The sequence below is a fragment of the Agelaius phoeniceus genome, chromosome 6, assembly GCF_051311805.1.
Source record: "Agelaius phoeniceus isolate bAgePho1 chromosome 6, bAgePho1.hap1, whole genome shotgun sequence".
NCBI classification, from domain to species: domain Eukaryota; kingdom Metazoa; phylum Chordata; class Aves; order Passeriformes; family Icteridae; genus Agelaius; species Agelaius phoeniceus.
In genome coordinates, this window is record NC_135270.1 from 19,798,061 (window position 1) to 19,823,853 (window position 25,793).

Genomic DNA, 25,793 nt, shown 5'->3' on the forward strand with positions numbered 1-25,793 from the left:
TGAATCTTCCAACAGGAAACAGGATTTCTGAGAACATCTTAGAAACACGCACATGCACATACATGCACACACAGAGAAATATATACATATATATATATATATATCTGTATGTACTGTATGTATATCCGTGTGGATACATAGGCACAGACATAGAGCCAGATCCTGAAACTTCTCAGCCCTTACCCAAGGTATGTTTTCATGAGACAGTTCCTGATAGGGAGAAATTGAAGATTTTTTTCTTTTTTTTTTTTTTTCTTTTTTTTTTTTTTTTTTTAATTTGTATTGCTGATGCCAGTCCCAGCCTGAAAGCACAGTGTGTAGGTGTTCCAGTGTTACTATACCCAGACCTGGGGTTTGTCCCATTGCCCCAGGCAGTGCAGCTCTCATGCATGTAACAGATCTTCTTCCTAAAAATCTACTTAAAAATGGGGACTTAAAATGGCTTTTTGTAGCTTGTTTTTTGCCTTATCGTTGAAGCCTTTCAGGGATTTGTGTTACATTTTTGGAATTTCTCTGAAACCCAGAGTAACTTAAAACATTTATATTTCAATTTAGGCCAAGTTTCTGTCCCAGTCAGTGTCTCCCAAGAGCTGAAGATACAAGTTAAGTGCCAAATAAAAATGACAACACATCCCCCACCACCACCAAAAATTTTTTAAATGGCAATTTTTTAAATGGCAATTTTTTAAATACCCCTCAAGCCTAGCACAATACACAAGCAGCCACCCACAAAGCCCCAAAGCTAAATAGCTAAATAGACAAAACAAAAGAGGAGAGGAAGAGACAAGCACTGAAATGAAGAGACTAGTTCAGTCTTGCAGGTGGCCAGTAGCAGGAACAAAGGAAGAAGTCATCCTACTTCTTCCTCACAGAGTAAAACAGAAGGTTTATGAGTCTCCAGAAGTTTGTAGAATCAGGAAGGATGGCATTTGGAGAAAATGAGTGTTAACACTGCAGGTGCAATTAGTGATTTGACTCTTGATTGCTTATTTTTTAATAAATATTTAATGTTGGCTGTGTTCCAGCTGCATTCTGCTCTGCCCCAGCCAGACTAGTAGGCTGATTTTTGTTGGCCACTTTTGCATCTGTCCACCCTGGTTCTGCTTTGATCCTTTCCCTTGAGCTCTGCTGTGACAAAAGCTCCCTACCTAACTCATCTTCTCCTCTGGTTGAGGTTGTAATGTGGGTTGTGGTCATATCAGCAGTGACTTGATGAAGAGGAGAAAGATCCTGTGACCCTCAGCAGTCAAGGTGAGCACAGTCAGATCCCACAGTTCTGACTGGGTGCTGTGTGGAGTCACCTGGCAAAAAGATCATCCTTTCTCCCCAAAACAAGCAGCACATAACTGCTGGTCCCTCTCAGACACTGCAAACCCTCCAGGGCCCATCCTGAGCTATTTTTGAGCAGTGAACACATGTGCCATGTTCAAATAGAGTCTAAAACCAGCAAAACTTTATGTTGAAGTCCAGATCTGCACAAAGAAAAAATGTTCATCTCCACTGCTGACAGTGGCATTGAACTACCCAGGGGTTGTTGATGCTTCACAGCTGCTTGGAGAATTCTCTGCTTGGTGGGGAAGGACACAGAGCAGCTCCAGTGCAAGGTATTTTCTCTTTTCTGGAACTAAATCTCTGGTTGCCATTGCCCTGTGCCTGTCCACAGAACATTTGTTTCTGAGCATACAAGTCTGTTTCCTCTTTCCAAAAGTCAGGTGATTGGAATTAACTCTCAGAGTTGAAAGAGTGCTGGTTTTTCAGTCTGTGTCAGAGTAGAAGTCTGTTAGGTGGTTTTTGGTTTGCAGCTCCCCATTGACATTGGTCTGTCAGCAATGGTGAAGGTACTGGGAGTGCCTCAGTGGGAGATACTGCACAAGGGAAACTGATGAATTGGTATGTAGAAATTAATTATTTTCACCATGTTATAAATATATAAAAATAAAACATGAGCAGACTGAAAAACAGATGTGCAGGTGGACATCCAAGGACCAGGTTTTTGATGAGACAAGTCTCATCCCTGAAACAGACCCTTTCATTCTGTGCTTTCCATAAAGCCAGGAGTGCTGTGCAAGGTGTAAGATTAAAAGGATACCTGGAGCTAAAGCAGGAATGCTGAGCCCTTTTTGGAACAGGACTAGAATGCTTCACAAGTGTGGGGTTCTGCCATTTGAACCAAAGTCTAAACCTAACTTCAGAAAAGAAGTTGAATATTTGTGTCCATTTGCAAGCCTGTAAACTTGGTGGCATTTATAATGAAAATAAAAACCATTGGCAATTACTGAGGTTGCTAAATGAGAAATTACTTAAATACAATGCAGGGTTGGCAGAGGGCTGTGGTAAAGGGTAGAGGGGGTTTCTCCACAACCCAATCATGTTTTAGCTGGTACTGGGAGCTTAATACCTAGACCCCTGCAGGTGCCACGTTTTCAAGACCTGGACCTCTGCCGTTGTTCTCTGGAGCTTGACTTGACCCTTGAGTAAGAGGCTGGAGGGAATGGTTTATACTCATGAACTATGAATGCAGCACAGTGTCTCATTCTGAGTATCTGCTGTGCTCTTGCAGCAGACTTCTTAAATGAAAAGGCAGAAGGTAGCTAAAATAGGCTGTCTAGCCTTTTTATGAGCTGCTTTGTTTTAAAGTTGGCTGTAGGAGTGAGTGGAATATTAGCTGTGGTATGTTGAGGTAGACTGCATCTTGACCACACCACTGAAAAAGTGTGCTCAAATACTTACAACAGTTTGCGAAGAGAAGACAGTGACTGCAACACCAAAATACCAAAATCAGATGTTGCACTTCCTTTTTTTTGTTGTTTGTTCCATTGCAGAAAAGGACCTCTTAGAGGAGCAGAACTTCTGCATTGCCCATGTGTGTACTCGTAGAGGAGGTGTGTGAGCCTGCAGACAGTGGGGGAAACAAGGAGTGCCATGGACAGGGCACTGGGAGCCACTGAAACCATGGCTTTGGTTAGGGAGGGCTCCCCTGCCCCCCAGTCGTGTGCTTTTTCAAGAATTCAAATGACAAGGCAGCTAAGTCATTTGCTTTCATTAACCACAAGCTCTAGGAAGAACAAATTTAAAGTATGCAAGTGCTTTCCTAAAATTAATATAAAATAAGAGGAGGGTAATAATGTATCTGAGGAATATTTGTTAACTAGTAGTCTCTTCTCCTGATATTTCAAAAGCTGGGTCTGATACCCATGTCTCAAACTGTGATCACAAGAGTTTCCTGAACCCATGTAGTACTGAGTGAGAGAAATATATTTATTTTTCTCTTTGTTAACAGTTTGTTGTTGTCAAGTAGTTTTTTTCATTACTGTGTCAAAATGACTTTTAGATGCAGGACATTCTTGGTGTGAAGTTCCGTGCTAGTCTGACATGTGGCATGCAGGTTTGCCCAACTACAATTCCTCCGATTTTTCTAATGTGTTAACAGTGAGGTTTTTTAATTGAATGAAACCACATAGATATGACAAAATGTCTTCTGTAATCTGTGATGATACTGCAGATGCTTTTCCTCTTCCACTATTAAATATTTTGTCAAGTGTATGGAAAGGTGTGGGGCTATGAAGAGAAACAAAATTTCAGAGTGTGTTGTCACCTATTTTTACTTCAGAATATGCTTACAAAGACTATCTAGAAAGATGCAGCTTTAGGCTACATGTGGGAGACTTTACTCCTGTGGAGTAGTAATTACCTCTAGATAGCAAAACCAGACAGAAATTTTACATTGTTAACTATTCATAAGCTTTAAACAACACTTGGAACTATATCTGAAATCTAAGTTTACCCTGTAAGTCTAAGTTGTGAAGTTTAACCTGGAAAAGAAATTAGAAGTTCTGTAATTTGCTACGGTGCAGCTTTTTTTCCATAATCTAATTATATCAATCTTAACCGAAAAAAAAAAAAGGCCTTTTTTTTCCCTCTTATGGTTATGTTTGAGACTTACTAACATAATTGTGCCAAAACCAGGGTTGAAGTTTCTTGTTTTATAACAGCGTTGCTGTTTTCAGAGCTGGCAGATTGTCTGCTCACAATGGATTCCATATGTGCTGGAGTCCACAACGTGAAGGGATTTACAGAGTACAAGTTGGAGTGCAACTGGTGGAGGTGGGAAGCCCTCATCTCCTTGTTTCTTAGTTTAAAAGGGCTTTATTAAACAGCAGTCACACAGAGTCCCAGCATGGTTGATGCAGGAGGGGATCTCTGGAGGTCATGTCCAGCCCCCACACTCAAGCAGGGGCACCTAGAACCGGTTGCCCAGAGCAGGTAACTTGTGAGTATCTCCAAGGATGGAGACTCCACAGCCTTCCTGGCCAGCCTGTGCTGTGGCTTGGTCAGTCTCACAGTGAAAAAGTATTTCCTAATGTTCAGAGGGTATCACCTGGGTTTGAGTCTGAGTTTGTTGCTGCTGGTGCTGTCACTGGGTACTACTGACAAGTGGTGTGGCTCTGCATTTTTGACTCCTTCCCTGCAGGTATTTACATGCATTCATGAGATTTCCCCCTGAGCCTTCCCCAGGCTAAACAGACACATCTCCTTCAGCTTTTTTTTTTCATAAGAAAGATGTTAATCACCTTTGTAGCCTTTTGCTGTACTCACACCAGCACATCCCCATATTTTTGTGCTCAGGAGCATGGAACTGGACACAGTACTGCAGGCTGTGGTACAGGCTGTGGAGATTGTCATTGACCTTGCCACAGAAAAGGCTAAATGAAAAAGTAGTGTTCTGTGGGTCAGGCTCTGCATGAATGCTGTGTCCAAGGGTAATCAAGCTACCTGCATTCATAAAATGTAGTGTGCATTACACCCACAAAAATAAATGAATGAATGACCAATAGATGTAGTTCTTTACCATATTTCTGTCATTTTAAGCAGTTTACACCTTTCAATTGTTTTGGAAGTCTGAAGCTGGAATGCAGGAGAAGAATGTGCTGTTCTTGTGTCTCAGAGTGGCTCAGTCTTAGGTTGCTTTGCTTCACCTGGACTTTATTCACACAGGACTATAGCTGAGAGAGGACAGGACAAGTTTCAGGTTTTAGTTCAGATTCTTAGTCTGTCTGGCTGTACAAGCCACAGAAAGTCATGTGCTGGCAGAGGAGGAAATGAGAGCAAGCTGCAAAGTTTGATGTGTAGGAGAGGTTCTTGAACTGTCTCTTCCAGTGGCTGAAAATGATCATGAAGTTGCTGGGCTATTGTGTAATAAATTTATAATCTCAGCTGTGTTAAGAGAGGCAAATGAACATTTTAAAACTTTCCTGCTGGCTTCAGTTTTCTCAAGTGGAGCCAAGCATTCACCTGGGGAAAAGAAGATTTAATACTTTTTTTAGATACCTGTGGAACAACACTGACTTTTGTAGCTTTTAATCCAAAGCAAGAGGAGAATCAAATTTAAGAGCTTTTTCCTAGGCATATCAAATAGTGTTGCACTGGTAGCAATGAGATCCAGGAGAAACAGTTTCTTGTATTCACATAACCCTCGAGAAGCAAGTAAAGAGAGCTGGAAGTCTTCATATGCATTTCTAGAGGTACTAACTTGAGAAGAAATAATACTGTTCGAATTACCATGCTTCAGTTTTTCTTGGCTGAAAAAATCCCAAGATTCCTTTTTCTTTTTACACAAAAGTATTTTCAGGAAATATTCTTTGATTAGGTAACTGTTTTCACAGAAACAGCTTTAAACTAATTTTCCAGTAGAATATGATTTCTAATATTGGGTATCTGGCTCCTGAGGAGACTTCTGTGAATACCCTTGCAACATCTTTCATTTCTGCCATTGACTTCTTCTAAGCTGAGAATAGACTTGTCTCTAGTTCCTTAAGAAATGAGAAAAAAGTTTGCATTGCCTTCCTTCTGTGTTACTGAGATGAACTGCTTTTTTTTGTTTGTTTGTTTTGTTTTGTTTAAACCTTAGTTCAGAATTTCAGGAATTTCATGCAGAATTTTATTTTTTTGTGTGTGTTCTTATAGGCAGCTTACCAGTGATTCCTTAAAGCTTTTTTGTTGTCAGAAGGTCCATCAGTTTTAAATAAAGCTTGAGTATGTGTTTCTGATTAATTGAAAACTTTCTGTATAAGTATTGGCAAGTAGACTGATAACACGACTGCAAATAGTTTTGTTTAATTTTGTATACGTGATTTTATACAGCTTTAAAAAAAAAATCAGCAGTGTTATGCCATAGATAAAGATAATGACATGAACAAGTGCATCGTAGGGTGATGTCTTTTTGTTCCAACCCTCAGCATTCTATGGTTTTGAGTTGCTTTAACAGATGGAAGTTCCATGCAGGCTGGATGCTGTTGTGCTCAGAGCTGCATATGGATTTCATATTTGGTGGAGTTCCTTCAAAGACTGGAGTATTGGACAGCATTGGCTTGGCCTTTTCACCTCTTATTTCTCTATCTCTTGAAAGTATTATGAACCAGAAATGTCATGTCCAGTCTAGAAGCAAACTCTGTCTGCTGTTAATGTGAGTTTTGGGTTGGCATGAATAATTTCAAGCTTTCTCTCCTCTTACACTTGAGAGTTGTATTGTTTGAGGAGATGTTTGTAAGACCCTGGCAAGGAGCAGTGGGTGTAGCTGGTGATCTCCTGTGATCCCTCTCTTTCCTTTAAGAGCCTGAGTACTGCTAAAATCATATTTGACCCCAGGGGCCTTGAGGATTCCAATCTGGAGATTCTTCTCCTCCTGATTAGTATCAGAAGATAGGAAATACTTTCCTCAGATGATCATTTCTAGCCTTTCTTTCTAAGTGAGCTTTGCTTCTAGCTCCTTTCAGGACTTCCTATTGAATTACTGAGTTAGAACTTTAAAAGGGCATGTGTGCTGACTCCAAAGTCCATCTGGTCCTAGTTTCTAACTCCAACAGTGACCCAAACCAGGTATCTGCAGAAGAAGAGAAGCTGGGTGTGCATATGCTATTTACCTGAATAGCTCTCTCGTATTTCAATTATTTTTAAGCTCGGGGGCTTTCCCTTGACGTGGCAGGGCAACAATTGATCCATATAGTTTGGGTGCTTGGGAGATACGAGTTGAGTCGCCTGCATTTCTGCCTTTGCCCTTTATTAAAATACACTGTTGGAGGAGTGTGTTTGTGGCTCACATGAAATGCTTTATTTATAAAATATATTTTATACTCCATCATTCTTGCTCTAGCCTGAGCTGCCACGGGAGCAGCTGCTTGTCTGCTACAGAAAGAACTCATTTAGAAATAAACATCCTTGAAAAAACAATCCAAAACAGTGAAAATGTTACAGTTTTCAGTTACTGGTGTTTCATTGTCCCTCTCTTGTAAGTTCAGTCTCCTGTAGTAGCAGGTTTTCAGTTGTGCTGCCCTTCAGAGAGGGAAGTACTGCCATTAATTAATTCTTTTTTAAATGCAGATTTCCCATCCCCACCTCTTTAAAACTGAATCCTGGTTTTCTGCTGATAAGTTGTTAAATGAGGATAAAAGCTTCCATTCTTCCAGGTGTAGTGCCATAGATGGACATACCAGCTAATCTAGGGTCTATTGTTTAACCTTTGCCTTCCTTGTGGTCACTTAGGGCATAAGGGATCATTCCTGTGCTCTTTGAAGCACTGTAGGTGCTAGCACGGTGTGAAGAGCTACAAGTGACTTCAGATAATTGCACTGTGGTGAGGCTGAGAAAAAGAATATGTTATGATTCTCCAGGGCAGTGCTAAGAAGTTGAGTTCTGAGCAAGAGGTCCCACTGTGCTGGACAAAACACCAGCAGCTGAATCTCAGTTTGCTGTGGACAGAGGCTGACTGCAAGAGAACCCTGCATTGTAAGGCCTCGGGAGGGGGGCATGACTGGACCAGTGTTTCTCAATCAGTTGTGCAGGAACCTCTCATTGGCTGTGACACAAAAGATTATTTTTGAAAAAACCACTAAAATCCACCTATTTTGGGGTAAGGAAACAAAAAGAATTAAAATAGCAGTAGTACATACTACATTTATCTTTGTATTTCGTTGCAAGTTAATGTTAAGCATGGTATCATTGGACAGGAGACAGGTTTTTCTTTGGAAAGATTGACCAGTATTGGTGCCACTTTCTGTGTCAAGATCTATTGTTTCTGCTATTTTTGGCATCCTTTTGACTTTTTAAGAAATTCAAGTTGGCTGCTGAAATTGCTGATTGGTTTTTTGGACTCAAAAGTTTACCACAACTCTTTTTTCATATCAAGCTCATTGTGTTTCTTTTCATGCCTTTCCTCCATGTTGTACATGTACATTATAGATGTCCTTGCAGTCCCAAAATCACCATCAGAAAAACAACATGGTAGGAGCCAGGGAAAAGCTTGAACATATTTACATGATGTGCTATTTCCACAGACTTATAGTGGTCTATTGAGTTGAGAAAATGTTTGAATATGGAAAGATAATGTTACTGGATTATTCTAGTCCCTTGAAGAAATGAGAAATCAGGAGAGAAAAATTAAGATACATGAGTTTTAAAAATACTCCTGTGAAAAGTTTAAATTCTTCTTCACCTTTCCCAGACTGGTTATCTAGAAGGTGGAAAGGCATATTGTTTTCATAATGGGTGTTAGCTAAATTTCAGAGTTGTTGCATGCCCCTTTAAGCTCACAGTGGTCAGAATTCGAGAATGAAAAACTATTTACTGAAGGTAAAATTTCCCTCAGGTGTGTTAAATAAGCAGCTACCTAAAAATAAAACTGGAATACTAATTCAGTAGTTTTTGCGTGCTTTAGGGGCTAGCCACCAGTTGCCATAAATTATTTTTGTGTTTAACTTTTTCCCCTTTTAAGTAGTTTTTAAGTATGCAATTGTGTTCCTGCCTATGAGAGGTGAGTTACAGAATTGACCAGCTGCACCCTTAATCCTCTGCTATCCTCTAAGCAGAAAAAAGTTCTGGAAATGTCAGGCTGATGTAATTCATGGAGAACATTAGCTACTCTTAGAAGAGGCTTATAAAACATAAGCAGGTTCAAAATCACAGTCTTATTAACTAACACAGCCTTTCCAACAAGAAGATCATCCATCTATCAGTGTCTGCTAGAGCCTATTTCATGTGCTCGTATTTTGGAAAGTCTGTCTGAAAATGCAACGCTCTCTGGAGCTAAAAAATGTTGTGAAGTCCTAAGGGAACACTAGGTGTGATGGTGATTTCTTATGGAAAAATATGAACAGATCACCACTGCAAATAAATAACTGCTTCACATAGTGGTAATATAAGCACAAGGATAACAATATGTTTTGTTTATATTATTCCCAGAGAAAAGGGGAGGTCACTATAAAGTACCACTTTTTATTCTGTAGATTTATATTCTGTTCCATTTGTCATCTTTGTAGGTGGTTGGGTTGGTTTGTGGGTTATTAACAAGTCACTTTTTTATCCCAAAGCATTGATGAAAGGTGGCTGTGTTTCAGCTGTTGGAAATATTAATGAATGGCTTACACTCAGCTGAATATAGACTGTGGTATAGACTGCTCACAGCTGCTTCACTCTTCTCTTTTTGGGGCAGGCTTCTTTACCCATAGGAGTTTTCTGTGTCGTTCCATTTTTCTTTGTCTTTTTCTTTCCCTGCTGACTTTCCTGTTTTCCTTTCTATGCTACCTTCCTGATCTGTCTCACAAGTTCTTTCTTGAGCTAGAGAAGGCTGGGTATATTCACTGGAGGTGCCACTCCAGAGTCTGCTGGTGAAAGCCTTAGAAGCCATTCAGAGAAGGGTGGAGGTTGGAAGGGACCTGGAGCTCAGCTGGCCCAAGCCCTGCTCAGGCAGGGTCACCTGGAGGTGGCTGCTTGGGGCCATGACCAGATCACTTGGGAATTGCTCCAGTGGTGGAGATTCCACAGTCTCCTTGAGTAACCTGTTCCAGTTCTCAGGCACCCTCACAGCAAAAGTGCAGCTTTCCACAAGATGTGCAAGACTCACAGAGCTACAAGCCCACCACATGAGTCTCCTGAATATGCCAGTCATGTCACTTTACTGTTGCCAAGCTGCTGTGTCTGCTCACACAGTGATTTAGCTCAGCCCAAGAACTGATTTCCATTTGACTGCATCTTTGTCTTTAGCAATCAAATAAGTTTTGTTTTATCTTAGTGACTGAAATAGAGGGGTATGGTCTTAGAGGTCTCTTTGTTTTTCTGTCAAAAGATGTCCTGTGTCTATGCTGAATAGCTGGTTTTTTCATAGATTCACCTGAAATACAGCTTGACTACATGAATCCATGCTGATGTGTAGAATTTAATTGCATTGTTTTACTTTAATCTTCTTCAAAGAGCCAAGAGCTTTTGAGTGTTATATTTAGAAATATTTGTAAAATCATTTTGCATACATTGCAGCAGCATCTAAAAAAAAAATCACACCTTACCACCTTCTTGTGTTTTTTGTGTAATTCAGTTCATTAAGGCGTTTGATGTTGATTTCACTTTGCCCACAACAGATTTTAGCTGAGCTTGGCAAGGCCTCATTAGGACATTTGTCATTGAAGTCTTGAGACTAATCAGGGGCTTTCAGTGTGTGACGCTGTTCAAGGGGAGCTTTCAGTGTTTCATGTGTAAAGCACAACACATTTAGTGTTTCATTTATCCTTTGAGATCCATTTATCACTTACAGAGAGGGAAAGAAAACCCTGAGTAGAGTAAAGCCTATTCTAGTCAATTTGTGCTAAATTATAAGGATTGCACCTTAAAGTCTTCCCTTTTGTCTGCAGTCAGCAGATCTTAGTTGTCAGATATTAAAAGATCAGTTAATATGGTATTTTATTATCTTTTCTTGTCTTTCCTCCATGTTGTACATGTACATTGTAAAGGTTCTTGCAGTCCCAATATCACCAGCAGAAGAACAACATGGTAAATATTTACATGATGTGCTATTTCCACAGGCTTCTAGTGGTCTGTTGAGTTGAGAAGATATTTGAATTTGGAAAGGAGAGGGTAAAGATCTTACAGGATTATTCTAGTCCCTTTGAAGAAATGGGAAGTGCTGATTTAATAACAGGAGTTGTGCTTTTCGCCATATTATGAGGCCTGTTTGTAGATTTTTACTTTGAATTCTCGTGATTTCATTTGATATGCTAGAGTGGAGCTGGATCTCTGGGAAGGTGGATGGCAGCAAAATTTGAAGTAAAGGCTGTATACATGTACCTGTATTGACCTGCATGTGACACCTCCCTGTTCAAGCTTTGCCCTGGCTCCTACTATGATACCATCTCAGGGAGAGGGCATTTCCTGCTTTTTGCCATAAACTAACTACCACTTAGAGGGCACAATTGCTCTCAGCACAGAAAAATCCTCCAAGTCAGAGCTGCCCTTTCTGCGTCCAAGGGAAGCCTGCTTGCCTTTGTTGGTGTTCTGTCTGTAGTATTGGGGAGGAATGTTTGGAAGAGGGAGACAGCAAACATTTAGTCCATCATTTTCTTAACCAAAATACAAGCTATTAAACATTTTATTGCTGTCTGATTCCACATTTTGGACCTCCTTTCCCAAATATGTTGAACAGTGTGTAATTTGGGAGTGTTGCAGTAAGGTCTCACCAGTAAGGTCTCTCACCAGTAAGGTCTCTCTTCTGTTCCCCAGGCTGAGCAACACGAACTCCCTCAGCCTTTCTTCACAGCAGAAGTCTTGCAGCCTCCTGGTGATTTTTGTGGCCCTCCTCTGAACTGGCTCTCAGTCTCTCTCGTACTGGGACCCCAGAGCTGGCTACAGCACTCCAGGTGGGGCGTCCCCAGAGCGGAGTAGAGGAGGACAATCACCTCTCTCCACTTCTGGCCACCCTGCTTTGGATCCAGCCCAGGATATGAGTGACTTTCCAGGCCAGGAGCACACATGGCTGGCCTATGGAGATGTTTTACACCCACATCTTCAGCAGGGCTGCTTTCAATCCCATCATATCCCAGCCTGTGTCAATACCAGGGTTTGCTCTGACCCAGGTGCAGCATCTTGCACTTGGCCTGGTTGAACCTCATGAGGTTCCTGAAGTTCTGCAGCTTGGTATTGTCTGCAACATCCACAGATGTGCATGGGTTTCAATACATGTGTCTGCATCCTTGGATTCAGTCTTCCCTTGTACATTTCAGTCAGCAGCTGTAGTGTTTGAATTATACTTCTGCTGTCCATTTCTGTAAAGGTAGATGGAAATGTGGAAGCTTCATCCTCATCCTGCCTGCTGCTGCACTGTTGTAAGGGAAATGCTGTCCTAAGTGTGGCATCAGTTTGGCTCCAGCACCTGAGTATGTGTGACGAACTTTTGAACCTGCAGTATTGCCTGTGGGACTGATAGTGTTCTAAATAAGTGAGCTTTTGGGGTTTGCCTGGACATGATGTAATGACATAATTGCAGAACCATTTGCCTTTTAACCACCGATACAGTTTTTTAGTTTTTTTTTTTTTTTTCTTTTTAATGTACTCTATTTAGCTTAACAGAATAAAAAGAGACTAATCTTCAGTCTCTGCTACTCCATCAAGTAAGTTGATGGGCAGATACAAAGCTGCCTTGAAACTTCGTTTGCAGGAATGCCAGTGTTATTTTTAACTGTCTCCAGCAGGAGGCTTTTTGTCTGGAAGGAGTCCAGGGGTGTACATTGTAGCCTCTGTTCAAATTCACCGCTGTTAAAGGGATGATTTTTGTGCAGGGCACAGGTGGGTACAGTCATATCAGTGGCTGACTGTTCACCTCTGCTGTTTGGCTGGTGGCAGCTGGAAAATCCAGTGCATGTCCCTTGTGTGGGTTGGCCTTGGCTGGATGCTGGGTGCCCACCAAAGCAGCTCTGGCACTCCACTCCCCAGCAGGACAGGGGAGAGAAAATGCAAGGAAAGGCTTGTGGATCAAGATAAGGACAGGGAGAGATCACTCAGCAGTTAAAGGCAGTTATTTGTGATAGGCAAAACAGGCTCAGCTTGGGGAAATTACTTTCATTTATGGCCAACCAAATCAAAATGCATACTGTTTTCACAAATGTGTAGAGTATTGTAAGGTTTTAAAGTGGAGATTTTGTTCTTAAATGTATTTGAATTTAAAATAAACTTACTGAAATGCATGCATGAACGTACTGAAATCCACATGCTAGTTTAGAAAGATGTGATAATTGTCATTGGTCATGTTAAAAAAATTAATTTTAGATGCTTCTGCTGTTTATTGTATATGAACAGAGCCTTACAACTCTAGTAAAATTGTGCTAAAAGTGATGGTTGATTTTGACTGCCAGAATTTAGGCATTTAATGATTTCATATTACACTACAATAGAGTTACACGTATTTGTAACAAAAAATAATTATTGCTCAAACAGAAATTTAAAAGTTAGATCCTTAAATCACAAGAAAATAGAAGCACTGCATGGAGAAGGGAGCATAATCACCTACAAGGTACAGCTTTAATATGAGTCTTAATAAACAATTTCCAAATAACAGCAAAGAGGAGATTATTTAAAATCTCAATCACAGATCATGGAAAGGACATGCTGGGAATATCAAGAGCTACTTGCATAGCAGTAGCTGTTCAAAACACAATTGATATTGCTGTTTTAATTGTATCCACATTAGAGAATATTATTTTTTCCTTTTTTTTATGGGTATCCCACAGGTCATAAACGTTGACGGAACAATGAGGAAAACCCTCTTAGAAGACAAGCTTCCACACATATTTGGGTTCACACTGCTGGGAGACTACATCTACTGGACTGACTGGCAGAGAAGAAGCATTGAAAGAGTTCACAAGATAAAGGCCAGCAGAGACATCATTATTGATCAGCTGCCAGATTTAATGGGCCTTAAGGCAACGAGTGTCACCAAGGCCTTTGGTAAGCACGGGCAACATAGCATGGGTCTGTAGGAGTCTTAATATGGCCTTGCTTTCATTAAGCAGCTGTTGATCACTTGTAATGAGAATAACTGTGATCTGATGGGTTTGAAAGGAAAATGACACCTATTGTTTCTAAAGTTGGGGAAATACAGTGTTGAAAAAGAAGTTGCTTCCAGTTTTTAGTGACATAAATCTTCCAGAGCTTTCACTACACTCTTTCAATTTTTATGAGGATTTTATTGCTCTGTGCTACAGGAATCATTCTCAGAGAAATGCTCTGTTTCCTGCTGGTCTTTCCTTCCAGAGTAAAGTCCCATGATGTTAGCACAATGCTTTTCACTGTTGGGTGGTATAGGCACAGCCAGTCACCATTACAACACTGCCCCAAAGCATGTGGCACTTAAATATTAACTCCTAACATCTCAGTTGTACCTAAATCTTAACAACTAAAACTTGCCCGTAGCAAAGTATCAGCAGCTGGATCTCCATGTCCTTCCATTGCATCTCTGAAAGGTGCAGCCAGTGTTTGAGGTCCTCTGCTGAAACTGTGCAGCAAGTGTCACAGGACCTCCTGGCTTCAGTGCACCACAGATTTTCCAGCTACCAGGAACGCTGGAATTTGGGCATAGCAATAAACAGATTCATTAGTCAGCTGTTAAAATTACTGAGAAGAGTCACAATGGAGAAATGGCATCAGTCTGAAAAACGTATGCCCTAAAATAGGGAAAATGAAAAGAGCCCTGGTTGAGACTGATCTTTGAGAATTTCTTTTGTGTGCGTGGTGACATACTTAAAATACCTAAATCCTTGGTTCCAGCAGATGGAGAGAGGCACTCATGTATGTGTTGGTCCTTACTTTCCCCTACACATTCCATCCCCATCACATGAAAAAATAAGTGTGAGATGGTGGTGATCTTGTTGGAACTGCTTCTGCTAATGGCTCTTCTCAGCTTTTAATTAAATAGGTGGGAAAGAACTGCGAATATCCGGCTCTTTTCTCGCCCTTTTGTATCACTGAACATTTCTAAAAGCTGGTGGTTTCAAAGAGATACAAAGAGGGAGTACTTGGTGAAAAGTAGCTAATTAATTATCTGTCTTCAGTGAACGAATTTAAACTTTGGGAGGCAAGAAAGATCTGTTTGGTATTTGTACAATAGGAGGGATAGGTCCAGCTTTGTAATCCTGGGTAGACCGGAAGGATCCGCTTGGAGTGCCTTTTTTTTTTTTTTTTTTTTTAAGAATTCCCTGCTGATAACTCATAGTGTTAACCTATTTTGGAAAATTATACCGTGTTTTTGCTCAACCTCCTGTGCTCCCCTTTCCCTTTTACCTTCACAATGCACTAAAATGTGTTTTGTTTTAGTTGTTGGGGTTTTTTGGTTTTCTTAAGGAACTAATTCAATGCACTAATACCTGTTCTGGTTTGTTGTTTTGTTTATTTATTTTTTCAAAGGAACTAATTCATGCGCAGAGAACAATGGAGGCTGCAGCCATCTGTGTTTCTTTACACCCCAGGAGGCCAGGTGTGCCTGTCCCATCGGCCTTGAGCTGTTGAGTGACATGAAGACTTGCATCATTCCTGAAGCCTTCTTAGTTTTCACAAGCAGAGCAGCAATTCATAGGATTTCCCTTGAAACCAATAATAATGATGTTGCTATTCCTCTTACTGGAGTCAAGGAAGCATCTGCTCTGGATTTTGATGTCTCTGACAACAGAATCTATTGGACTGATGTTAGTTTGAAGGTATTACTGACATGTGAATTCCTTGAATATAAAGCCACAGAGCAATTACTTTGATCTAACAAAGGTCTCTGTTACATGATCTGTCCTGCAGTTGCCAGTGTTGTCATTGAATTGCATCCAAGGGAGACCCTTGGAGATGAAGACAGTTGCGTTGCTGAATGCACAGTAGGGTGACAGGCATCTTCCTGCTTCAAATAAAAATCCAGAGTGGTGTCTGCTCGTACCAAATGCCTCAATCTTGGATGCTGGATGTGTTGCATCCATATATATATATCTGCTGTAGAAAAGCTGACTTTATGTCAGAGTAGAGTAATTTAAACATTGAGCTCAGCAGCCCCCTGCGTTTTTTATCCTCTTCCAGTTTTGACTTGGAAGACAATTGTATTCAGTATTAACATTTGAAAGTGAACTTTGGATTCTTTGCTGTTAGTCTGTGGCTTCAGCTTGGCACAGAAAAAGCCAGGGAACTTGTCCAGTCTCCTCCACACTGTGCTAAGGGCCCACCTGCCCCCAGTTCTATCTCAATGTGTTCCCCAGAACACATTTCCTGTGATGTTTGGTTCACATCCAGGTGCGTGCTAAACTCAGGGTTCTGCTCTTCATCAGTGTTACTTTTGAAGTGAACTAAGTATTTGGTAGAAAATAACAGATTCACTTCACTGGAACTTAATTATTCTATTTAGACTCTTAATAGGTTTTCCAAGAGCAATCAGAGTTTCCTTGCCATTGTGCCCAAAGCTCACTTTTGGAGCCTGCAGGGCTTGGGCAGTTTCCTTAGCCTCTCTGTGAGGACTAATGAGGGCTGTGCTTCAGAGTTAGCAGTGCTGCCTGTGCTGTGGATAGCGTTCCTTCAGGAAGAGTGCCAGTGTAATAAATTAGTGCAGTGTAGACACAGTTACTAAATAAATCTCACACAAGCACGTGGAGAGCAGGAGTTATGGACACTTAACCACTTGCACTGGAAAGCACATCACTTCAGCTGCATCAGAGAGTAGATCTCAGTCTGTGCAGAACTGGAAAACATTTTACTTGTTTGTTGCCTCCCAAATTTTCCAGCTACTCTATTTGCATATACATACCAGGTATCTTCCAGCACCTCTGGGTTGTCATTCCCCTTGTCCCCCACATCTAGCTGCTCAGGAGTAGGTATTGTAACTTCAGAGCTCACGGTGATCTCTGTGAGCTCGGTCCCCACCACTTCCCTGGTCCCTGCATGCCTCTGGTTATAGGAGGACACATTTTCAAAGACTACCCTATGGGATTTCAGGGTTTGACATTTACCTTTAAAAGTGTAAAATGTCTCTGACCCTTACACATCCATGTACCAAATTATTAAGAAATCAATAGCCGAAATATTGGCAGGCATGTAGACTCATTGCTCAGTGTTGATAAGCAAGGGTGTGGGTATTTGGTCCTGGAAGTTACTATTTCCCTGGGGATTGTTTCTGTGCTGTTAGCAGTGACTTATTTATATGTGTGCAGTCCTTGCCCTATGACTTATTCTGATGAGTGTGCATAACTAAAATGTAGATGGGATCAGTAGATGTGCTCTGATGTAGACATGCTCCAGGTGACTGATTATGAGAAACAATTTAATTTAGATGCCACTGAGATGTGTTTCTGAGACTTAAAACATTACAGGGAATTAAATAATTTTTTAAAAGCAGCTTCTTGTGTGCAAATAGAAGAGAGGGAGAGGTGTCAAGGAAGAATCTGCAGCGACATACTTCTTTCTGGAAATCATGTCCTTTTCAGATGTCTTGGTCTGGCCATCAGAAACCACTAGCTTTCTGAAAATTCAGGTGTTTTTCTCCTGAGAATTTCTATGTCTTTTTTGACAACAGAAATTAGTTGTTTAAAAAGTAACAATGTCTGGGGTTTTTTGTACTAATTTCTTTTTGTACACCAAACTTCATGATCATTATTCCTTTTTATTTCACTGGGGTATCCATAAGCACTGTAACATTTTTACACCATTGTTTTCCAGACCATAAGCCGAGCTTTCATGAATGGGAGCTCTGTTGAGCATGTGATTGAGTTTGGGCTAGATTATCCTGAGGGAATGGCTGTGGACTGGATGGGCAAGAACCTCTACTGGGCAGATACTGGAACCAATCGCATCGAAGTCGCCCGCCTGGACGGGCAGTACAGGCAGGTGCTTGTGTGGAAGGACCTGGACAACCCAAGGTCTCTGGCTCTTGATCCCACCAAAGGGTAAGGGACTCTGTTGTTTTTCAAAGCTTTGTGTGGGTGTTCTTGTATGTAGCAAGTTATTTGGCACAGCTCTGTTTCTTCAGAGTCTTTGAAAAGGCAGTAAACCTTCCACCATCCTATGGGTTACAATGAAAAAGTAATAATTGTCAAAAATGCTATTCTGCCATCATGTTAAAAAAAGGAGTATTGTGATGCTGCACATAACCATGTGGGGTTTTTTGGTTTTTTTTTTCAAGCGCTGCAAAGAAATTTAGAAAGGCAAAGCATGCAGCTATACCTGGCTGATGTCCTGTTTTTGTTGCACTTCTCCTTGCAGATACATGTACTGGACTGAGTGGGGAGGCAAGCCCAGGATCGTCCGAGCCTACATGGATGGGACAAACAGCATCACTTTGGTGGACAAAGTGGGGCGTGCCAATGACCTCACTATTGATTATGTGGACCAAAGGCTCTACTGGACTGACTTAGACACAAGCATGATTGAGTCATCAAATATGCTGGGTAATCTAATGTTAAATTACACCAGACAGTACAGAAATATGCACTGGTCATAGTAAAGTAATTGAATAATAGGAAATTTGAGCAATGTAACTAATAGTAAATCTCTGTGAGGAAATGGAGAGTTAAGTGTTAGAGAAATTTTAAAAAACCTTCATAAATTAATAACCATATCATGATTTATAATGGTAGTGAGATGTCATTTCTCTCTGTTGGTGTGACACTGTCTGTGTTGTACCAAAGCAGAGATGGCCTCTGAGTTCTCAAAGTGTTACCTCTTGAGCAGATACTACTTAATAAAGAATCCCATGATGCTGATTTGGAAAATCAGGTTTTATTTTAAAAAGAAGAAGAATCTTTTTCTGCATGCCAGTCACACTTTTCATTTTATGCCATGGGAATTTTCCTTTAGTGGGTTATCCTTGTTTTTGCAGGACAAGAACGAGAAATCATAGCAGATGATCTACCTCATCCATTTGGATTAACCCAGTACAGTGACTACATCTACTGGACAGACTGGAATCTTCACAGCATAGAAAGAGCAGACAAGACCAGTGGGAAGAACAGGACCCTTATTCAGGGCCATCTGGATTTTGTGATGGATATATTGGTCTTCCATTCTTCTCGTCAGGACGGCTTGAATGATTGTGTGCAGAATAATGGCCATTGTGGTCACTTGTGCCTTGCCATCCCAAATGGATTTAGGTGTGGCTGTGCTGCTCATTACACCTTGGATCCCAACAGCAGGAACTGCAGTTGTAAGCCTTTTTGTTTGCTATTGTGTTCTTCAGTGCTTATGGCTCCCAGGTGCTAAAGGAAAGGGGTCCCAAGTGTGTTTCAAAGGTTCTGGTTTTAAAAGCGACCTTTGAATAGGAGGACAGAGTATGGAATTTTATATCCATTTTTGTGACATGTGCTAGTTATGGAGATTTGTATTTCAAGTCTTAGAAATGACAGTGCTGTCAAGTCTGGTCTTTCTTGTTTTACCAGAAGTGCTTTCTAGGTGATTCAGCTGTGTGAGTGAAGCCTTCCCACTCCTTACCTAAGTGTGTAGGTGGTGGAAAAGAAATTATCAAGACAAAATGTCTTTTTCTCTTACGTGCTTGATAAAGTCAGCTAAAATAACACTCAGTAAAGCAGTCTAACTCCTAAGTAGTCTGCCCAACTTGCAGTGCACTTAAAATACATATAAGTTTGTTTTCTCCCTGCATGTGATATTACGAGCCTGCCAGTTGACTGGTTGTCCAATAGGAACTTACATTTCCAGTAGAAATGGCACATGAATAGAAAATGGGTGCATAGTAGCATATAAGGCATTTTTAACTGAATGAAAGGGTGAATTTTTGAAAGGCAGGTCTTGCAGATTTAACCTGATCTCCTTCTATAACTATAGAAAGAAACATTTCAACTTTACAGCAAAAATCTCCAGTTATGGGTTATTTAATTTTCATTGTTAATATTAGTGTCTCTTTGTGACTTCATTCTAAATATTCTGTTTCTTCTGTGGAGATATATTTTTGGGAATTGTGCTTTCTCATGCATTCTGTTTTGGCTTGTTTCAGCCCCTGCCAGTTTCCTGCTATTTAGCCAGAAGTCTGCCATCAGCAGGATGATACCTGATGATCAGCAGAGCCCAGATATCATCCTACCTATGCATGGACTGAGGAATGTCAAGGCTATTGATTACGATCCCTTAGATAAATTGATCTACTGGGTGGATGGACGCCAGAATATTATAAAAAGAGCCAAAGATGATGGTACACAGGCAAGTGTACATCTTGTATATAGTTTGTTTCAGTCTTTTTGTGTGCTTTACCTTATGCTTGACCCTCCTCTTCTATCTACCATACCAAGGGATCATCACTGTCAACTGCTCTTGTCAGCACTTACTCATGGATATTCTCTTTATATATGAGAATTATATATGAGATGGTTTTTAGGGTTGTGGTTTTAGGGGTTTCTAAACCATCAGGCGGGTAAACCATGCTTTCTGTGCAATCAGTGTTCTTCAGTCAATCATCAGAGCGATGGCTGGAAATCATTGTCCATGTGTTGTCTTGCAGCCTTTCACTGTAATGAGTACCCCAAACCAAAGCCAGAACCCGGAGAAGCAGCCCCACGACCTCAGCATTGATATCTACAGCCACACCTTGTACTGGACCTGCGAGGCCACGAATTCCGTCAACGTGCACCGGCTGAGTGGCGAATCCATTGGGATGGTGCTGCGGGGCGAGCACGACAGGCCCAGGGCCATCGTGGTGAACGCGGAGCGGGGGTGAGCTCCCTCCTGCCCCTCTGTGCCTGGGAACCTTGTGCTGCATCTGTCTGTTTCTGCAAAGAAAGTTTCGAATTTTGCTCGGGGTGTAGGTGACTGCTTATCCGGTTCTGGGCTCTAAAGATATCCAGCTTTCTCTTCCTGTTCTCTCCTTTGCCTCTGTTCTCAGAGCCATGGGTGAGGCACTAACCCAGGGGGTGACAGCAAAGTAAAACCACCTTGTACTGTTCTCTCTGTGGATGCACAGCCCTGCCACCTGATAGCAAAAACAAGAGAGTCTGTATCACCTCAGAATCTGGGTCATAAATGTTTAGTCATCATAAAACAAATTCTTCCAGGGGTAAAGAAAGGAGCCTCGAATTTTATACAACTATTCCTGCTAATGTAGCAGTATAAACTTGAACCCCGTATGTTCTATACATTCTTAACTTAGTTCTGATGTAATGTGTATCTTAAAAACCTCTGAAATGAATTGAAGCAGGTGGGATGCACTAGAATGATTTCCCACAGGAGGAAAATAGGTTGTTTTGCTGCAAAGCAGCTTTGGTTAGATTCAAGAGACACTCTCTCTGCTTCTGGTAGTTAGTAGCTTCCTTCTTAGATGTCAAAGGTAGATGGTGCTTCACTGTTCTCTTGAATAAGTGAGATGCTTAAATCCCAGTTTACTGCTAAATGGTTTACCATTAAATTACCGTTTAAATATTGTCATTCAACATCTGTGCTTGACAGATGTTGAATGACAATATTTCAAAAATGTGTGGATACAGTAGTATCCAGAGACTGTCTGGAGTGTTTATAGGACTGGTGTTTTATACCACTGTACTCTGCACTGTTCAAAAGTTGTTGTGGTGAGAGGGGGATTAGAGGAAAGATTCTAATCTTATTGGGACTAAGTCACTTGGATATAGTTTGTATTTATAAAAGCTTATCTGCTTGCCCCATTAAAATGGGAGTTTGGGTTTGTTGATCTCTAAAACTCTCAACTTTTCTGGTCAGGTTTTCAAGTGATTTAACACTAAATCCGTTTCTGAATTAAAGGAGGAAAAATGAGGAAGACAGTGTGTTAAACACTGTGACTGTCTGGGAGAGCTGACTGAGTGATCTGCAACGGCTTCTGCCATGATTACAGAAATTCCTTCCTCCACCTCTCCCTTGGGTGCATGTTCTGATTGCTGCCTCCCCTCCTTGTTCCATAAGGAAAGGCTGTGCAACAATGCAGCCCATGCTGTTGGAGAGTTTGCCCATGTTACTCACCACTGAAAAAATAATGGACTCTTCCTTTAAAGAGGTCTCAGTTCATCGTGGGGGTGCACAAACCCTTTTTTCTCTATCCATGAGGACGACAGAGACTGCTTTTGTTTGCAACTGAACTGGCTTAGACAGATATAAAGAATTCATGGAACTAAGATGTCAGGAACATCTGTAATCTTTTCTCAAGTTAAGTAGGAAATTTTACTTGCTGAGAAGGAAAGGTAACCTAGAAGGAGAGGAGGTGGTGGTTAATGGGATTTTTTGTCAGAAAGAACTTCTGGACTTTGATTTGTAAGTGGGGACAGCTTTACCCAGGGAGAGTTGCAGAAGGTCTGTGTGGGTCTCTTACAACCCTGAACTCCATGCAGGAGCAGTGCTGCTGGTGCAGCAGTGCTGAGGCACTTTATGGCATGGAGTTAAATCCTACTAATTTCAGGCTGAGTGTGTCAGTTATCAGATGTTAGGTTCTGGATCTTTGCACCTGGGAGCAGCCACCACCGCCATGCCTGTGAAACCATTCCCACTTACAAGGTGGGTTACAAGACCCTGTGTGCAGAGGGGAATTGCCTGTCCCTGGAGCTCACACTGAGTGGTGCTGTCTCTGTTCTCAGGTACATGTACTTCACCAACATGCAGGAAAGAGCCCCCAAGATTGAGCGTGCAGCCCTGGATGGCACAGAGAGAGAAGTGCTTTTCACAACTGGCCTGATCCGACCTGTCGCCCTGGTGGTTGACAACAAGCTTGGAAAGCTTTTCTGGGTGGATGCAGATCTGAAGCGCATTGAGAGCTGTGACCTGTCAGGTATGTGCTCTGAAGTGAAACATTTGCAGCACACTGGTAGCATGTCCAGGACATCATTCCCTCTTTGATGCTGAGCCTGGTGACTTTCATCTCCACCACTGCCAGTTCTGTGTAGGCAGTCACAGACAACAATTGCTGGTGGGCTCCCGTCTTTGATCTAATTAGAATAGATGTGAGTGTAATGATTGACACCCTCCAAGATGGCCATTTGACTTTTGATGTATTCTGAAAGCGTTGTTAGTCATGGAACCCCTAAATAACCTCCTCTGTGCCCCTTTTTTTTTTTCTTAGTGGTTTGAAAGGTTGGCATACTTTTCAATTTTTCTTTCTCTGGAGCTTACAGCTTAATAAATCAAGGTAGCTTGAAAAAACAGAGGAAAGGGCAATGTTGTTTTTTTTCTAATCTGGGTGATAAGACAGCTCATCTGAAACAACAATGTTGCAACACAGTGGAGAGATGCCAATTCATCACAGTTTCCCCATATTAGTAATATAAAGCATTACTCCATATACAAAGCAATAACACCTCATGGATCTTGGAGAGCACAGTTCATCATTGACATTTTTAGAAGCCCTTGATAGTGCTGAAGAAGTGGAGAAATTTGCTCTGGTGAGCAGTATAGAACAGAGGATGTAGTGGCCCGACTTTCTGACTCATGACTTGTTCTCTCATCATCATCCATGTATCAAGAAGTGAAGCCCATAAAGGAAGTGCAGAGAGAAGGGAACAAGTGTGAAGGAATAGCAGCTGGGCTGTTGTAGTGATTGGTACATGCCATGGAGAATTGAGTCTCCAATTTTGGTGACTCTTCTTGCTGTGTGGTCACATCCTTCCCTTGTGTTGCAGTGAAGCAATGAACTAAAACAGCAGAAGGTTGCTCACCTTTTTACAAGGATTGTTTGCTTTTGAGCACCTAAAACTGACTCAAGGTCAGACTCTTCCAAAGTGGAGAGGAAAGCAATGAAGCTGCAGATGGGAAGGTAGAGCAGCCCATGTCTTTCATCAGTTACCAGGCTGAATACGGGGGAGTATTGTCAAACTGCCTGAGCAGCCACAAAATGCTCAGTCCAGGATAGGCATCAGAGAACCTACAAAAATTTGTAGGAGAAAAGAAGATAAGAGGAAGAGAAGACTTTGACCTATGAAACAAACCACATTTGAGAAGAAAATGAGCAAAATACTTTTGAAAAAATATTTTTGAGAAAATAGTTTTCTGAGCAAAATGGGCATATGTTAGGAAAAGGTTTTTAGCATAAACTAAGGCTGCTGAATAAATGGGACCAAAATTGTGTATAGCATCATTCATGCCAGTTAAACTGGTCTAGATACCCTTATTCCATTATAGACTTGTAGAGGTGACATGGTTATGGAGATTCCTGAAGTTTGCGCTGTACCCTGATTAAAACAGCATCCTGCTAAATCAGGGAATAGCCTCAGATGTCCAGTGCTTAACTTTCAGAGAGGGCTGAAAGAACTATAAACCCATCTAACAGTTTTCTTTACAAGGTTCTTGAATTTTTCTAATTTGGAGTTAGACCAAAAGTTAGATCATTCCCCTTGTCCTGTCACTATCTGCCCGTACAAAAAGTCGGGCTCCCTCTTTTTTAGAAGCTCCCTTTCAGTGTCATGGAAGGTTCCTTTGAGATCTCGCCAGAACTTTCTCTTCTCCAGGCTGAACAACCTCAGCCCTCTCAGCCTGTTCACATAGGAGAGGTGCTTCAGCCCTCTGGTCATCTTCATGCTCTCCTCTGGAGCTGTTCTAGCAGCAAAACTAATAGAACCTGCTCATGCTTGGCTGAGCTCTGCATAATTTATGCAGCAAATCAGTTGAATTCAGTTCTCATTGCACTTTTATTATGTGGATTCTATAATCTCTTTTTTGTAGATACTAAAAACTTACATTTTTTATATACAAGCAGACATAAGGTCATAGTTCCAAAATTAATTATGAGAGCAGAAGCAGCACCAAGTTATGATTTTGTTTTAAATTTTAATTTTTTAAATCAAGTATATCCAGTTACACAGGCATACACAGGGTCAGAATGGTTTCAGTGAATTAATAGAATAATTTGGGATGTCTTCACCCTAGAAAAGAATAATAAAAGCAATAACTAAATGACTCCAAGTGTAGAGCAGTATGGAGTAGAAGACTGCGTAAGAAGATGCAAGTAATTAAAGTGAAAACTGATAATAAATGCATTTTTACTTGACCTCTTTTTTACTCACTGGCTTAAAGCAGATTTTCACACATTTTTATAAAGCATAGAGCCTGACCATTTGACAGTGTTCCTGTTTAGGAGCATATTGAGTCATTTAAAGTTTGGGTTTTCTGGTGGGTTACTAAATTAAAAAGTTGGTTTTTTTAAAGAGCTTTTCTTTTTTGATCATATATCTGTGGTTAGGCTGGGACAAGGTTTCGGACAAGGTTTGGTACTTGCCTCTTGCTTTGCATGATGAAAATGTTCTATTTGAGTAACAGCAGTGAAACTGAAGTGGTTGTATTTCGCTCTCGCTTATATATTCCAGAAAAAGTGTACAGCTCCATGTGTGAGTGCACTGTAAAACCTTAGGCCCAAGGGCTGAGTCTGTATCAGCTTATGGGAGTGCTCAGAGCTGCACACTACAGAGATGTCAGTGTGGGGCTGAGCATGGCTGGCTGACCAGCCAGGCTGTGCAGGGATGAGCTGGGTTTCTGCTTGCCCTCCAGATGTGGAACGGGTAGCTTCTATCTGAGATGACACTGAACAGGCAGAAACAGATGAAGTCAATGACCTTGTAGCTCACTGTCTCCGAGGTTTGGTTTGGTTTTAGCTGGGACGTTGCTTTGTGATGTTTTTTTAAGGAATAACTTAGAAGTTGACTGGTGTAAAATTATTGTTTGTTTTTGTTGGTCTCAGGTGCCAACCGTGTGACCCTGGAGGACTCCAACATTCTTCAGCCCATGGGACTCACTGTGCTGGGGAATCACCTGTATTGGATTGATCGTCAGCAGCAGATGATTGAGAGAGTGGAGAAAGTGAATGGCTACAAAAGGACTAGAATTCAAGGCAGGATTGCTCACCTGACAGGCATTCATGCTGTGGAAGAGCTGGATATGGAAGAATTCTGTGAGTTTCAGTATCTGATGTCTTGGTCATTGTATCTCAAAGTCCTCATCTGGCTGGATGTTGTAATAATGTTGCCCATGGGCTTCAAATAAGCCGTGGATGCTTTCAACTTGACCAGTCAGGGTTGCAGGAGAGGAGG

The 25,793-nt window shown here is 41.2% G+C and overlaps 1 protein-coding gene across 1 annotated transcript in view; it reads left to right on the forward strand.

Annotated features, from left to right (window-relative positions):
* LRP5 (LDL receptor related protein 5) overlaps positions 1 to 25,793 on the forward strand; it is a 124,143-nt gene that overhangs the window by 84,392 nt on the left and 13,958 nt on the right. Inside the window, exons 8-16 of the mRNA XM_054634771.2 lie at positions 13,545 to 13,761; positions 15,217 to 15,506; positions 17,494 to 17,720; positions 18,037 to 18,221; positions 18,653 to 18,976; positions 19,781 to 19,983; positions 20,282 to 20,493; positions 22,356 to 22,546; positions 25,445 to 25,654. Of these exons, the coding sequence (XP_054490746.1) occupies positions 13,545 to 13,761; positions 15,217 to 15,506; positions 17,494 to 17,720; positions 18,037 to 18,221; positions 18,653 to 18,976; positions 19,781 to 19,983; positions 20,282 to 20,493; positions 22,356 to 22,546; positions 25,445 to 25,654 (2,059 nt within the window). The remainder of the gene's footprint in view (positions 1 to 13,544; positions 13,762 to 15,216; positions 15,507 to 17,493; positions 17,721 to 18,036; positions 18,222 to 18,652; positions 18,977 to 19,780; positions 19,984 to 20,281; positions 20,494 to 22,355; positions 22,547 to 25,444; positions 25,655 to 25,793) is intronic.